The sequence below is a fragment of the Solea senegalensis genome, linkage group LG21 (assembly GCF_019176455.1).
Source record: "Solea senegalensis isolate Sse05_10M linkage group LG21, IFAPA_SoseM_1, whole genome shotgun sequence".
Taxonomy (NCBI): Eukaryota; Metazoa; Chordata; class Actinopteri; order Pleuronectiformes; family Soleidae; genus Solea; species Solea senegalensis.
The window spans coordinates 7,679,244-7,692,394 of record NC_058040.1 but is presented as its reverse complement, the minus strand read 5'-3'; the positions used below and the strand labels follow the sequence as shown (position 1 = coordinate 7,692,394).

The 13,151-nt window shown below is 41.4% G+C and overlaps 1 protein-coding gene across 1 annotated transcript in view; it reads left to right on the top strand.

Annotated features, from left to right (window-relative positions):
* The first annotated feature begins 346 nt into the window (after window positions 1-346).
* The window catches only part of itga1 (integrin, alpha 1), a 45,591-nt gene continuing 32,786 nt past the window's right edge, over window positions 347-13,151 (top strand). Inside the window, exon 1 of the mRNA XM_044012660.1 lies at window positions 347-654. Within this exon, the coding sequence (XP_043868595.1) occupies window positions 606-654 (49 nt within the window). The 5' untranslated portion in view covers window positions 347-605. The remainder of the gene's footprint in view (window positions 655-13,151) is intronic.

The window sequence follows — 13,151 nt, the reverse complement described above, 5'->3', positions numbered from 1 at the left end:
ACGTCAGTGTGATTAAATCATTTTTGAGCAGTAACATTCTGTTTGGGCCCCTTCCTTGTGTTCTCAGTCAGAATGTGAGGGACATGTGTTGATAAATAAAAGGCATGCGTCACTACAGTTTTAATAACAGCTGATGTGAAGGCTCCAGTGTCACAGAGAGAAACTCTATCTGTTCACTGTGCTGCTGTTATTTGACTGGTATTTTCCCATGCACTGGCGCGGACCTTGCCCCCGCAAAACTTTGCTCGTGAGCTCCTTTAACTGAGTGAACTTCGTACAACACTCCCACCCTCCTTCCTCCTCCTCCTCCTCCTCCTGCTTCTCCTCCTTCTCCTCCCTGTTTCTCTCTCACTGTCTGTCCAGCACTGCTCACGCTGCAGACACGACACGCAATGGAACAGAGCTCATCCTCATCGGTGTGAGACTGGGGGGGTGGGGGACTTGTGATTATAAACTGTCGATGCCGCTGCAGCGCATCAAATGCTCTGTGGACTCTTGTTAGTCACTTAGCGATCTGAACTCTGTGAAGGTTTGTGTTTCTCTGAGCACCGGACGTTAAAAAAGGAAAAATAACTGGAGCTGCGGGATTCGATTTGTGCGCCAAGATGCTCGGGATAACCCAGCGTTTCACTTTGACAGCTGTGGCATTTGTTGGTGAGTAATAAGTCATTACATAAAAGGAAAAGTCAACATTTTGTGCCGATTCTCACATGAAGTCGTGAGTGACAGGCGCAGAGCGCGCGCTCTCTGTGCCGCGCTGAGGTCTCCACTCTCCGGCGCGTCTTTGCGCACACGCCGGGCGTCCACCAGCTTCCCTCTCTGCATAATTGCCGACTAAAAGCATGCATTAACTGTGTCACTCACGCTGTGCCTGCGCCACAGTGTGTCCCCGCACATTCACCCTAAGTACTCCTCTAACCCTGATTACCGAGGGAAGCCGCAGAGTGGAGCTCCTTAATTGCGCAGCAGCATGGCACTGCCTCATATAATGAACACATTACAGTCAGTCAAATGATTGTATTGCTGCCTCACTGATTGTTGCCCAAGCAGTGTTTACGCACCAGTGTCAAGGAAAAGTTGCTAAATCGCGTTTTCCTCTGTGCCAACATTTTCTGCAGTGTCGTGCGGTTTCTTATTATTTACCCTGTGCCTGCAGTTTGCAGAGGATCGTGTATGTGTCATGTCCAAATGTGACTCGATCCTGCAGGAACTGGATTTTCCTCACGTCACCAGTGATGTAATTAGATTTCACTCATTGACAATTGGAACTTTGCCTTTGTGTTAGTAACTGATCTGTGTGTTGGAGCAGGGGAATCCCTCTGGTCGTGTTCAGCACCACAGCAGCACTACGGTGCAGTGGATTAACTCCTGCAGGTCAAGTCCAAGTGGTTCAAACGTGATGGAGGGTACAAAGGCAAAGTTGAGTTATAGAGAAGAAGATGATAAAGAAGGCAGAGAGGGAATGTGAAAAGTGTAAACAGTGATCTCTCTTTAACTCTTTAACTATTAACTATTCCTCCGCTTACATGTGATGCTGGCTTGTGATGGTCATTAGAGAATTGAGTTAGGGACGGAGATTAGTGTGTGTATATTTGTAACCACTTTGGGATCTTTTCTGGCAGAAACATTGTCCTTAGCCCCTTTTCCACCACAGGAACCTTTCTCATTTACCCAGGAAAAAAGATTCTTGGCCAGTATTCCCCTAAATTACTTGGGAAAAACTTTCCCTCGACCCCAAACTTTCATTGAAAGAAGTAAACTTTTCAGATTAACAAGAACTTTAGAGGGGCGGGGCTGTGTGAAGTGTGAGAAACACTGATTGACGGAACATGTTGTGCAGCTTTTTAAGCCACCCACCTTTAAACTAGACTATCAGTCATTAAATATGGTGCAAATGTGAAGCACATGCGACAAGTGGACGGACGACGAGGTCCAGCCTCTTTTGAGGAGGAGGTTTAGCTGGACTTTGAGTCGGCGACATGAAACGACCAAGTGTCTTTTTCTGGAACTTTGAGGTGCAGTGGAAATGCCTGGGAATGAATTCTTTTCCTCAGGTAAATAAGTTCCTGGTCATAAAAGTTCCTAAAACCGGACCAAAACTTGGTCCCAATGAGGCAGAACCTAGTTTCTGAGGAACTGGTTACGTTTAGGGCCAAAATATGTACAGTATAGTGGTTAGGTTAAGGTTAGGGTCAGGTTTTAAATAGTTATGGTTTGGTCCAAATGAATGGAAGTCAGTGTAGTGTCTTGAGAAAGGAAAGCTGTGCAGAATTGTGTGTGTGTGTGTGTGTGAAATGTGATCAGCAGAAGCTCAAAACCCAAAATCAAAATTGACTGTTGTGACTGAATGAGGCCGACTTAAAAGAAAAAAACCCCAGATCTGTTATTGCCTCACGTCTGTTCCTCTTGATGCTTAGTCCAGCACTGCTGCCCTCTGCGCTCCTGGACTGTGACCTCGTGGGGGTTACACCGGGTTCTGAAGACCGTACACAGGCAGATCCAGTGTTGCTGCTATCAGATTGACAGTACCTCTGCCTACCTCAGAGGCCCACATGTGGTTATTATAGTGGCAGCATTTAATCTCTGTAAATTCCTAACGGAGATGGGGCTACAGGTGGTTTGAGTTTTGGGCTGCGCAGGAGAGAGGGGCATCTGGCTTCAATCAGTGATGTGTCGGACTGCAGTGACTGAGCTCGCTAAGGATGTGAGCAGCATGAACGCCGATGCTTCAGCCTGAGATTACAAATAATTATTGTTTTCCTTTTTCATTGACTAGATGTGCGTTCTGGAGCCTAAATGCGATCGCACATGATTGAGCAGTTAAACAGAAAGATGACAGAAAGTCAGAAAGTGAGATTAATCAATTGATTGAAATAACAAATTATCCCATCAATCTCAATAAATCACAGATTACGGTATAAAGTTGTGGATTTATTGAAGCTCCAGTTGAAAACTCATTGTACTTCAGTCTACTAAGACATAAAACCCAAACCCCAGTGACAAGAGAATCTGCTTGAGAACTTAGTAGTAATTTAACAACATAGTTAGTTGTGACTGAAGCAAATCATCATTTATATCCGACTCGAGATCCTCTGCCCAATTCCGTCTCCCTTTATTGTACTTTTGGATGAGCTGAAGTCTCTTTTGTGATAAGATAATAAATAAGAGAAATAACCCTGGGACATAACGGTCTAATGATTCATAAAAAAATGTTTCTTGTCATCTGCTTCGTCACGCAGCGAGAATGATACCAAGATAGAAAGAGGGGGTGAAAGGTTGGTTGAACATAGATTCCTCAACATTCCCAGAGGATTTTCTTCTTTGCTGCACTTTCTCACATCTCACATTTGGGAAATTCCTTTTTTTTTTTTTTTTGCAATTTTTGTGATCACACAGAAAGCTGCAGTAGGAGATGAATTCACTGAAAGCTGTGAGGTCAAGAGATAAACAGTAAGTCTTTAGACATTAAGGCTCTGAAGTGACTGAGTGGTGAACTCGGCCTCACCATCGTTAGCAGCATGTCTCCTTCTCCTCTTCCTCCTTCTCCTCCTCTTCTATCTGGATCAGACTGCACACTTTATCACAAGAATTAGCAGAAATGTGACATCATGGTCTGATTATGTATATTTAATCCCATGCTTGTCTCATGCATTATTGCTAAAGTGCTCATTTAGCGCCAGTTTTCTTCCGATTCTGAGAAATGAAGGTGTGAAACAAAGTGGTTTTGTCTTGACTTCTGACCTACAGAGAAAAACCTTTGTCTTGTCTTTCAAAATGAATTGACATGCCGTTGTTCTGGCCTGGCAGCGCAGTGCAAGTCACACTTACCTCATGGTTTACATTCGGCTGTGACTGTGTGGCAGTCTGTGATAAACTGTTGCAGTGACTTCACACTTGATTTAACATCAGTTCACTTTTTTATTTTGGGAATGATGTGGTTGATGTTTCTACGTCTGCGACGTCTCAGTCGGTTACTCTGACCCTTGTGGCGTTTTGTTGTGTTCCTCAAAGCCTCATAGTTGCTTTCAGACGTGCACTGAACTCAAATGATTCTCCCGGAGATTGTGCTGAAGGCGCCGGCCCATCATTCATTCATTCATTCTCCTTGTCCAAACATTGGCAGCATCTGTTCATCTCAAACGTCGATGTTCATACACACTTTCCACTGAAAAGACAAAAAGAAGAAGAAGAGAGACAACAACTACACTTTGACACCACGTCCCACAGTCGATGCTTAAAGTGAATACAGATGTTTTTATATCAACATTTGTCTGATATTTAATGAGGAGCTGTTTTCATCTTCCTAATGTTGTTGACTTCAGTGTGTGACAGTGTGTACCTGGCAGTGTCTGTCGTGAAAGAACTGTGTAGAAAGAGTTGCTAATGTTGCAAAAGTAAAGTCAAATAAAATAAAGATATGTCCACCATTGTGGAGAACGACCTTGCCAACCCTCTTGTGAACTTATAGCATCTGTTCCACTCTTTTACCTCCTGGGCTCAGTTCCAGGCACAGTTATTTTTATTAATTGTAAAAAAATGACACGAGAGTGCTTGATATCGAGGTATTTGCTGAAACGATTGAATGAATAAAACGCTTAAATCCTAACCCATAATAATGGACATCAAACTTTAAGGCAGCTTCATCCTCCACATGCTTGCAGGAGACATGACAGTCGTCCCTTTCATTTGATGGAGTCGCTGCAGCTGTGATACAGCTGCCATGATGAGATACTCTACGTGTGTGTATTGTTTGCAGACTTTGAAAGTCAAACAGGAAATCCACAACTGGCACATGGAGCTGCATTCAAAATCGAAATTGAGTAGCTTGTTTTCATGTTGTCGTTGGGGTGCTGGATTTGTTGATTAGTCGACCAACAGACAACGAAATGGCACTTGTTTAACACGTTTGAATCTCCAGAAAAAAATAAAAGGTGGCTAAAACCAGCACAATGCGACTATACGTAACACATTAAAAGTGGAAAACAGATAAAGTCACCCTATATATACCATTTTTTTTCAAAATAATGGGCTCGGATATTAACCATTAACATTTATAAAGACATAAAGATTTATGAACACCCCCCACCCACAATCAAACACTCAGGGGAAGCAAAAACACATACACACATTTTCTAATCAAAGTGTTTTTTGTCTCACTTGTAGGCTGATGCGCAGTAGCACACGTGTCTTTTTTGCCAGCTTTTATTTTCAAGCGTTCTCTGTGGATACACGTAAAACACACGAGCATATAAGAGAGAGTGTGTGTGTGTGTAAGAGTCAAAGGAAGATTTAGACCGAAGGCTATGGAAAACCACAAATGCCACCCACATGACTTGGTTTCACACTCTGCTGCATCAGCCTCAGATGCAGCAGATGTCTAACCCTCTGCATGTTGCTGCTGTCTGTGCACCATGTGACAGTGATGAAAGTGGCGTTTGCTGCAGAGTGGAAGGGGTTTGAGTTCAGGTGCAGATGGTGTGAATTCTGATCCTGGCACTCGGCACGCGGATGATAGTCGCATCCTTACGTCTTGTTTATTTAGCTTACGGCGAGTTTTCACTGGAGACGATTCATTTTTCAAAGATTTCATTTGGCATTTTGTGCCTTTATTGAGCAGTTTGGTATAACCCATGAACTGGAAGAGATGCAATACAAGAAAAGTTCAAACCAGGGCTTCTGTGGTTGTGTGGTATTGGTATGGTCACAGGATGTCCCCGTCATTACAGACTTATCACCATTACCTACATTTTCACACAGTTAAACAGAATTGTACGAATAACGGAACAGTAGCAGCCGTCTGAAATTAGTGAAGTAAGTTAAAAATAAAAATAAAAATAAAAATAGAAGAGAAGCCCTCAGCCATCTATATGACCTAAAGATCAAGACTTTATTTTGAATCTGTGTTCAACTTCAACAGCTCTAAGTGAACTGTCTTGGGTCTCTCAAGCCTCTTTCACACTAATATTAGAGAGCATATCCAGAATTTATGAACCTCTGTGAATGGGCTAAGTTGCTATTTTCATCTACACCGTTTAATTGGACGACTGTCCTTCTCCCAATGTACAACTTTATGTCTTCAAACTTTAGAAAATTGATTTGTTTGAGTTGGCAGAGCATACAATTGGTCCTTGTCAGTCCAAATTATAAACCAGTCTGGATTTGACCATATCATTTCAACTCCTAACTGCATTTCAGATCAAATCAGATCAGACTCTGATCTGATTTGATACAATTTCAGTTGAACTAAATATCTGTATGTATTTTAAACGTCTGGTTTAGTCAGACTAACACAGTCAATTCGTTATTTGTACTGTAATATAAAAAGTAGCGTGTTTGCCAACAGCTTTAAACCATTATCAAGTCAAAAGTTATTTCTGAAATGTTTAATAAAACAAACTTTCTCCACCCAATATGAATTTAGACAAGAGCAAATGTGTGCATAATCAAACATTTCTGACTATGCTTTACTGCCATTTCTCCAAACACCGATTATTATAAACCAGTCATTCCTTAGCGACATGTTTAAGAAACGAATCACAACTCAGTTTTTTGCACATTATTAAAATCATATACACATTAATCTTAAGTAAAAGGCTGGGGAAAATTAAGGAAATGTATTTGGCATCCTCTCCTGCGACCGATATGTGGTTAGCAACGCTGTCTCTGTGAATCATTGTTACAAGTTAAATTGTAAATAAATCAAATTGACTAACGTCTCTCCTGTGTATTAATGAGTGATTGCTGTGAGTGACACACACACACACACACACACGCTGTAGGGCTGGGTTTCTTACCACACAAGTGAGTCACCAGTGAGTGTGTGTTAGGCAGCAGACGAGGAAGTGAGACAGAAATAAAGGAAATTCAGGGTTGCCAGGGTAATGGTTTGGCCAAACGGTTGCTGCTCAATTTGAAGTCTACTTCCAGGAGTCTTCTGGTTTTAGTGGGAATGTGCACAACTTTCCCTCTCATGTTTCTAAAGCGGCTTCACATTCGCTGTCTGTGTTGATTTTGTGTTTTTTTGCTGGTTGTCAATGTAAACAGTTTTGGATTCTCACTGTGCCGTTTGTCCAAATGTGGGTTTCAATCCACCACTTTTTTTTTTTGTTCATGTTAAATATGCAAAATAAGAAACATAGTTTGGAAATAAAAAAATGTTTTGTGTAGTGGAGTAAAAAGTGACAAACAAGAGCAGTGGATGAAAACAGCATCAGAGGGAAATATCAAATCTGTGTGGAGCAAAAGAAAACAGTTTGTACATGGAACAGATGTAAATGAAATGTTCCATTGTGTTTTCTACAGTGGTTTTTACTGTTTGGGGTTTGACTGGCACATGTTGCGTCATACGTGTATATTATTTTTCTTCTCTGCAATGGTTTCTTTGGCAACCGTGACGAGAATTTCAGCTAATATTTGTTCCACATTTGGTTGGAAAGCAATTTTTTTTTTGCATCAAATAATCAATTATCTATCAATTACGTGGGACCCTAATGACGCTTTTCCACCGTAATGGTCTAGCACTACTTGGTTCGGCATGTTTTTGCACGTTTTGACTCATCGTTTTCCATTACCCCAGTGGTTCAGACATTTGACCTCCACGCATGTACCCCTTACTCTCACCCATTTATAGCAGCTGGAAAAAAAAAGAAATGTGAATAAATAAAATCTCTTAAAGTGAATTATTTCTCACAAAATAGATTTATATACCATCATTTTCAGTGAGCAAAAATGACTACATTTCTAGAACATGTTTAGTTATGAATCCACTGGAAACTGTGATGTACAAACTGACCACAGCTTTAATGAGAAGGGTGTCGCCACAGCGCGGCTGTACGAGACTGTCTTGATGAGCAAAGCAGTTCTTTTTGGTGTTCTGAATCATTAGAATCCGTTCATTAAAAAGAGCAGAACTGATGAACTGGAATACGGCTGAACGGGTTGTGATTCGGCCTCGCGATCGCCACTTTCTGCAGTGCTGTCGCTAAATACACCAGACTCCTCTGTTAAATATTGAGATTCTGGAAATGCCCTTGCTAAATGTTGGCGATTAACGCGCGTTTTCAGGATTTTTAAGTCTTGGATTCCTGTGTCAGACTTCCAGTGATGACACTCTTTGATCAGTGGTGTCGGCGTCACATTTCAGCATCGACTCAGCTCGCTTGGAACCTCGTCCGATCAGGTACTAAAAAAACTACCAGGTACCAGATACTATCGCTAATGGAAAAGCAAAATAAACCGCGTAGAGTTAAGTCGCGATGCATCGTTCTCGAACTTCATAGTGGAAAAGTACCATAAGTTCACGTGAAAGCACACAAGTGTCGATGTGAGGTACGTGCAGGCTAATCCTCAGACCTCATTCAACACCAAACACACACTTCAGAGAGCAACTGAGTCGCCTTTAAAGGTCTACAAAATAAACAAGACACCCGTGAAGGTGCAACATCACATGTCGTGTCAGCTTACACAGGTCTTAACCTCCACACAGGGTCGCGCCACACACAGACACACGCTGGACACATGAAAGCCTTCACGCATGTGTTTCACACTTCATCGCTTGTCACCACGTTTCTTCAGGCTGCTTTCGTTCGAGCGTTTTCAGGAGCGTCCTCTTCAACAGGGGAGTAATGGTTTCCATATTGAGCAAATGTTGTCAGATATGCATTTAAAGGGAAAATTGGCAGACTCACCTATTGGCCTTCATTTGGTCAATACTGATTATACACTTTGATTATAAAAATATAACATTAGGCATGTTTGAACTGCTCCACTGTGACTAAACATTTAACTCAGCTGCAGGTTTTTGTTTGTCTCTTCAGTTCAACCAGTCATGCATAAGAATCTGAACGTACTGAAGCCTCCACAATAGAGATTTGCATCATCTGCAACAATCACACTGGTGTCCACTCATCATGTGCCATACTTTATTGTCTTATTATTTCTCAAACTGGGAACACAATTTACAAATTGACATAATAATCAATTGTTGAGGTACTTTTTGGTCATAGAATAGAATAGACTATAACAATGCAGTTACGAGAGTGGAACTGATGTGCTGTGCAGAGAGTTCATAGCTATTGCTAGTTTTCAACTCTTGACATGACTCTCAACTGCACTATAACACGCTATAACTACATGCTAAATCTACGTAACACACACACACAGTTATTGAATGAGAAATATGAAACATAATCAGTACAATAAAAGATGATGGCACTGTGTTCCAGAGTCGACGGCCCTTAACGGAGAATGCGGATTGTCCAAATGTAGTCTTACGATAAGGTATTTTACCGTTACCAGTCATTTCACTCCTGACCTCTGTCTCTGCAGCTGGTTACAGACAGACAGACAGTCAGTCAGACAGACAGACAGACAGACAAGCAAGGAGTCAGCTGGGAGAGCCCTGGCAGCCATGCTGGCGTGGTGACAGGGAGTTTGTAGAGAATGCGAGGTGGGAGGAGATTGCATTCTCGCCAGTCTGAGCGAAAACAAGGAGAAGAGTGGAAAGTTCAGAGGTGAAAGAAGAAAATGGACCACCACTGATTCTGTTTTACAAACGGGGAAGAAGATTAGTCACAGCTTCTTAATGTGTTTGTTTAAAACAGAAGAGGTTGATAGTGAGTGGGCCACAAAATGAACTATTTTCTGAACTCTCTGATTAAAAAAAGATCAATACTTTTATTTTTTATCTCTCAGTAAAGAGAAAAAAAACAAGCGTCATATTTAAAGGCTGGATATGAATGTGGTATTGATTTTCTTGTCAAACTTTTAGTCAGAAAGTTTTTGTATTTCCCAAACCAATAAACTCTTCACTGAATCTCTGATTAAATGTAGACAACCAGAAAGATCCGATAAACATGTCCATCATAAAGATAAAGACAAGAAATCAACATTGATATTTGATGCACGTGTTTTACCCTGATCTTTAATCTCACACCCTCAAAGCCTTTCCCTGCAGCTCTGCTGGTTATAATGATGCTTTGTCTCCCATTGACTGAACCGGGAGCGCGAGCGTGTGATTGTGGTTAGAACACAGTGTTGCATTGAATCACTTCCTAGTATTGACTTTAATTTGAAAAGCGCCCATTTTTGTTTCGGGTGGAGTCTGTGATAAGGTTAGAGGTTTTTCTTATGAAACAGGATTTAGGCCTGATCTTAACTTTCACTGAGTCAGACAGAAAAAGAAGATGGACAAACTTTGTCAGATGAAAATCATGTGCAGTGTGATTTTGTTCAGGGGGATATTGCAGAGGGTATAAAGGACTTTTTATAAATGGGTTTACGAGCCAGTGGGACTTTATAGCGTCTGCAAGTCAGTATGAACCTTTTAGGATATAGGCCTAACTTCAAACGACGTCTCGTCCATAGATCGTACATAACAATGTGAGGTCGCCTGTAGTCAGGCGCTTATTGGACAACACCAGCTGTCAATCACACTGGTGTCCACTCACACGTGCTGCGGGAGCATAGTTTATAAAAGTGACATTGTGTTTATTTTGAAGAAGACCTGAATCTAGAAAATGTGACCATTATCCACCTCTTTCAAAGACGTCCATTATGAATTGATTTATTTTTGCAACTTCTGTCACACTTCCTGTGGATTCACTTTTCAAACCATATGACAACATTTATTTTTGAATTAAGTCTGACAATACGCTCGCACTCTCTGGGTCTTTCCCGCCTTGCTAAGTGGATCCTGGTTGTACGTGATTGTGTGTAATGTGTTTTTGTTTGTTTTTTCCCCTGTCTGTGAATTGAATGCATCTGCATGTGTGCACCAGGCCCCCGTCCAGCCCTCCACCCCCCCTCTGTTTCTCTCTCTCTCTCCTCGGCCAACAACAGGCCACAGCTATCCATCAAACTGGCATCATACAGGGAACAGTGGAGCTGTGGCGTCTGCCTGGGGGCAACATGTTCACATTAACCTCTTGGACGGGAGGCCAAGATGGACGGCCATGCTAGTCTTGATGCTCTTCCTTCAGACAAAGGGTTCATGGGAAAGAAACGTCGCTGCATTTCTTCAGTTTTTCTTTTACTGTGCTGAAAGTTCAAATAGGTCACAATGTGGTCAGAGAGAAACTGAATATTTAGGGCGCAGTTGATGTAGTTGTTGATGTACTTAAATCCATGCACTGGATTTCAAACGGACATGTTTGAACTCACTGATGGAAGGCAGCATTTTTATTCAGATTATTTTGAAAATTGGGACTGTGCACAATAGTGAACATTACAGCTACTGGCTAATTTTAATCTGTAGTACCTAGATGGTGCATGATCGATGGGATAGTAGAGGATAGTAACTGATACAAACCTATAGTTTCCTGACAAAAAAAGATTGTCTGTAAGTGGCAAAAGCTCTTCTAAATAAATTGTATAGCTATTTTACTTTGTGAGCCTGTTGATAAGTGGCTGAAATCTGCAAGGGAGGGTCTGTTTGTCTCATGTTAGATCTTAGCTACATGTCTGTACTCTATACAGTGACAATTGAAAAAAAACAAAAACAAAACAACTATAACTTTGCAACAAGTGGTTTATTTGGTGTCTTTTATGAGAGAAAAGTTTGATATTAACATTTGGGGAGAGCGCTGAAATGGTCAGAAGCCTTTTCTGTTATCGCATCCTTACAGACTCCATGGTAGAGAGTCTGTTGTTTGACTTTTTGTCTTGGTTGTCTTTCGCCTGTGTACAGTAGCAGTTTATGTATTTCCTGTTTGTCCTGCTCATTTACAGGAGTGAGCTTGTGCGCCCTTGTGTGTGGTGTTTTTCTCTACCGTACTCGAGTTGAGAAAAAGGGGCAGCTGTGACCTTTTCTGAGACACATCTGTGTGTCGGACAGAGAGGGGTGGGATTCACCCCCACTGTGGCCATGTCCACACTAATGTGGATACTTTTGTAAAAATTTACCTAATTGTTTCGCCCCTTTTGAGCGTCAGTTTTCACCTTTCAAACATTTTTGAAAAACGCTGCTGGTGTTCTCGCCACCCCGTATCGCTGTCTGTCAATCAAAGTGTAAGAAAAGCCACCACTAAATCATGAAACTGTTGTAAAACATTCAGGTTCTATAGGTCCAATGAGACAAACCACAAAGTTATTGGCTTTGGCAGCAGATGCAGCTGGATTATAAGTTTGCAACGGCGCAATAAAAAGTTTACTCAAAGGAAAATAAATCTCCACTCCATAATTTACAAGCAGAGAAAAAATGACATTTATTGAGTGTGTACCTGCTGAAGGAAATTATCAGCTCCATCACTTTTACATTTCCAATTCCTTTTTAATTACATTTCTAACAGGCAGTCACTTTTTTATCAGTTGCATATATAAATAAGTCAATCCCGGAAACAGGGTCGTATTCCACAGAGATCATTTGGGGGGTTGCCAAGTCATTTGCGGAATGTTTTTCAAAATGATATTAGGTGTTACAGAAATGGCAGTTTGCATTGTGATCTGGGTCACAGTGGTTTATCGTCTTTAAAAAGCTGAAAGTATTCCAACTATTATTAAAATGATGTATAGAACCTCTAAGATATATTCTCCACTTTAAGTCAAGGCGACATGCAGACTCAGCATATAGTTATCTCACTCATGCTCATGCTTACGTCTCAATCCCATAAATGATGCTTTCATACGTTTACAGAACAGTCTGTAATCCAAACAAAACTCCTAAAAGCATTTCCCTGAAAGGTTTACGAAAATAAATAACGCGGAACGTGTCAGTTTGTGTGCAGAGTAGACAAACATGGCAGTATAATATGTTAATGCATCCACTGGTGAGCTTCAGCTGCGCGTTTGAACCTTCGAGAGAGCCGACCTCGGTCCGACGTCGACGCTGTCTCAATGTCATTAATCTACCGAAATAGACAGTGAGCACTCTGTCCAGTCATTCCTGTAAAACTAATTAAAATTTAAGCCACATAAGTGGAAAGTGCAGATCGATATGTTTTGCTTAGTCTCACTAAAAGCCTCACAGTGTCACTTGGTTATTAAAAAGACACCAAGAATAGCACCATTAATGACACGCTCCACGCTCAACTATAATTAGAGCATTAAGGAATTACTGTTGTTGAGTGCTGTTGTTGCTTTTCCCCGCAAACGGCGCAGTGTGTTATTTAAAATGAGACGTACAGGTATCATTATGTCAGAACTGCTGCCGAGGA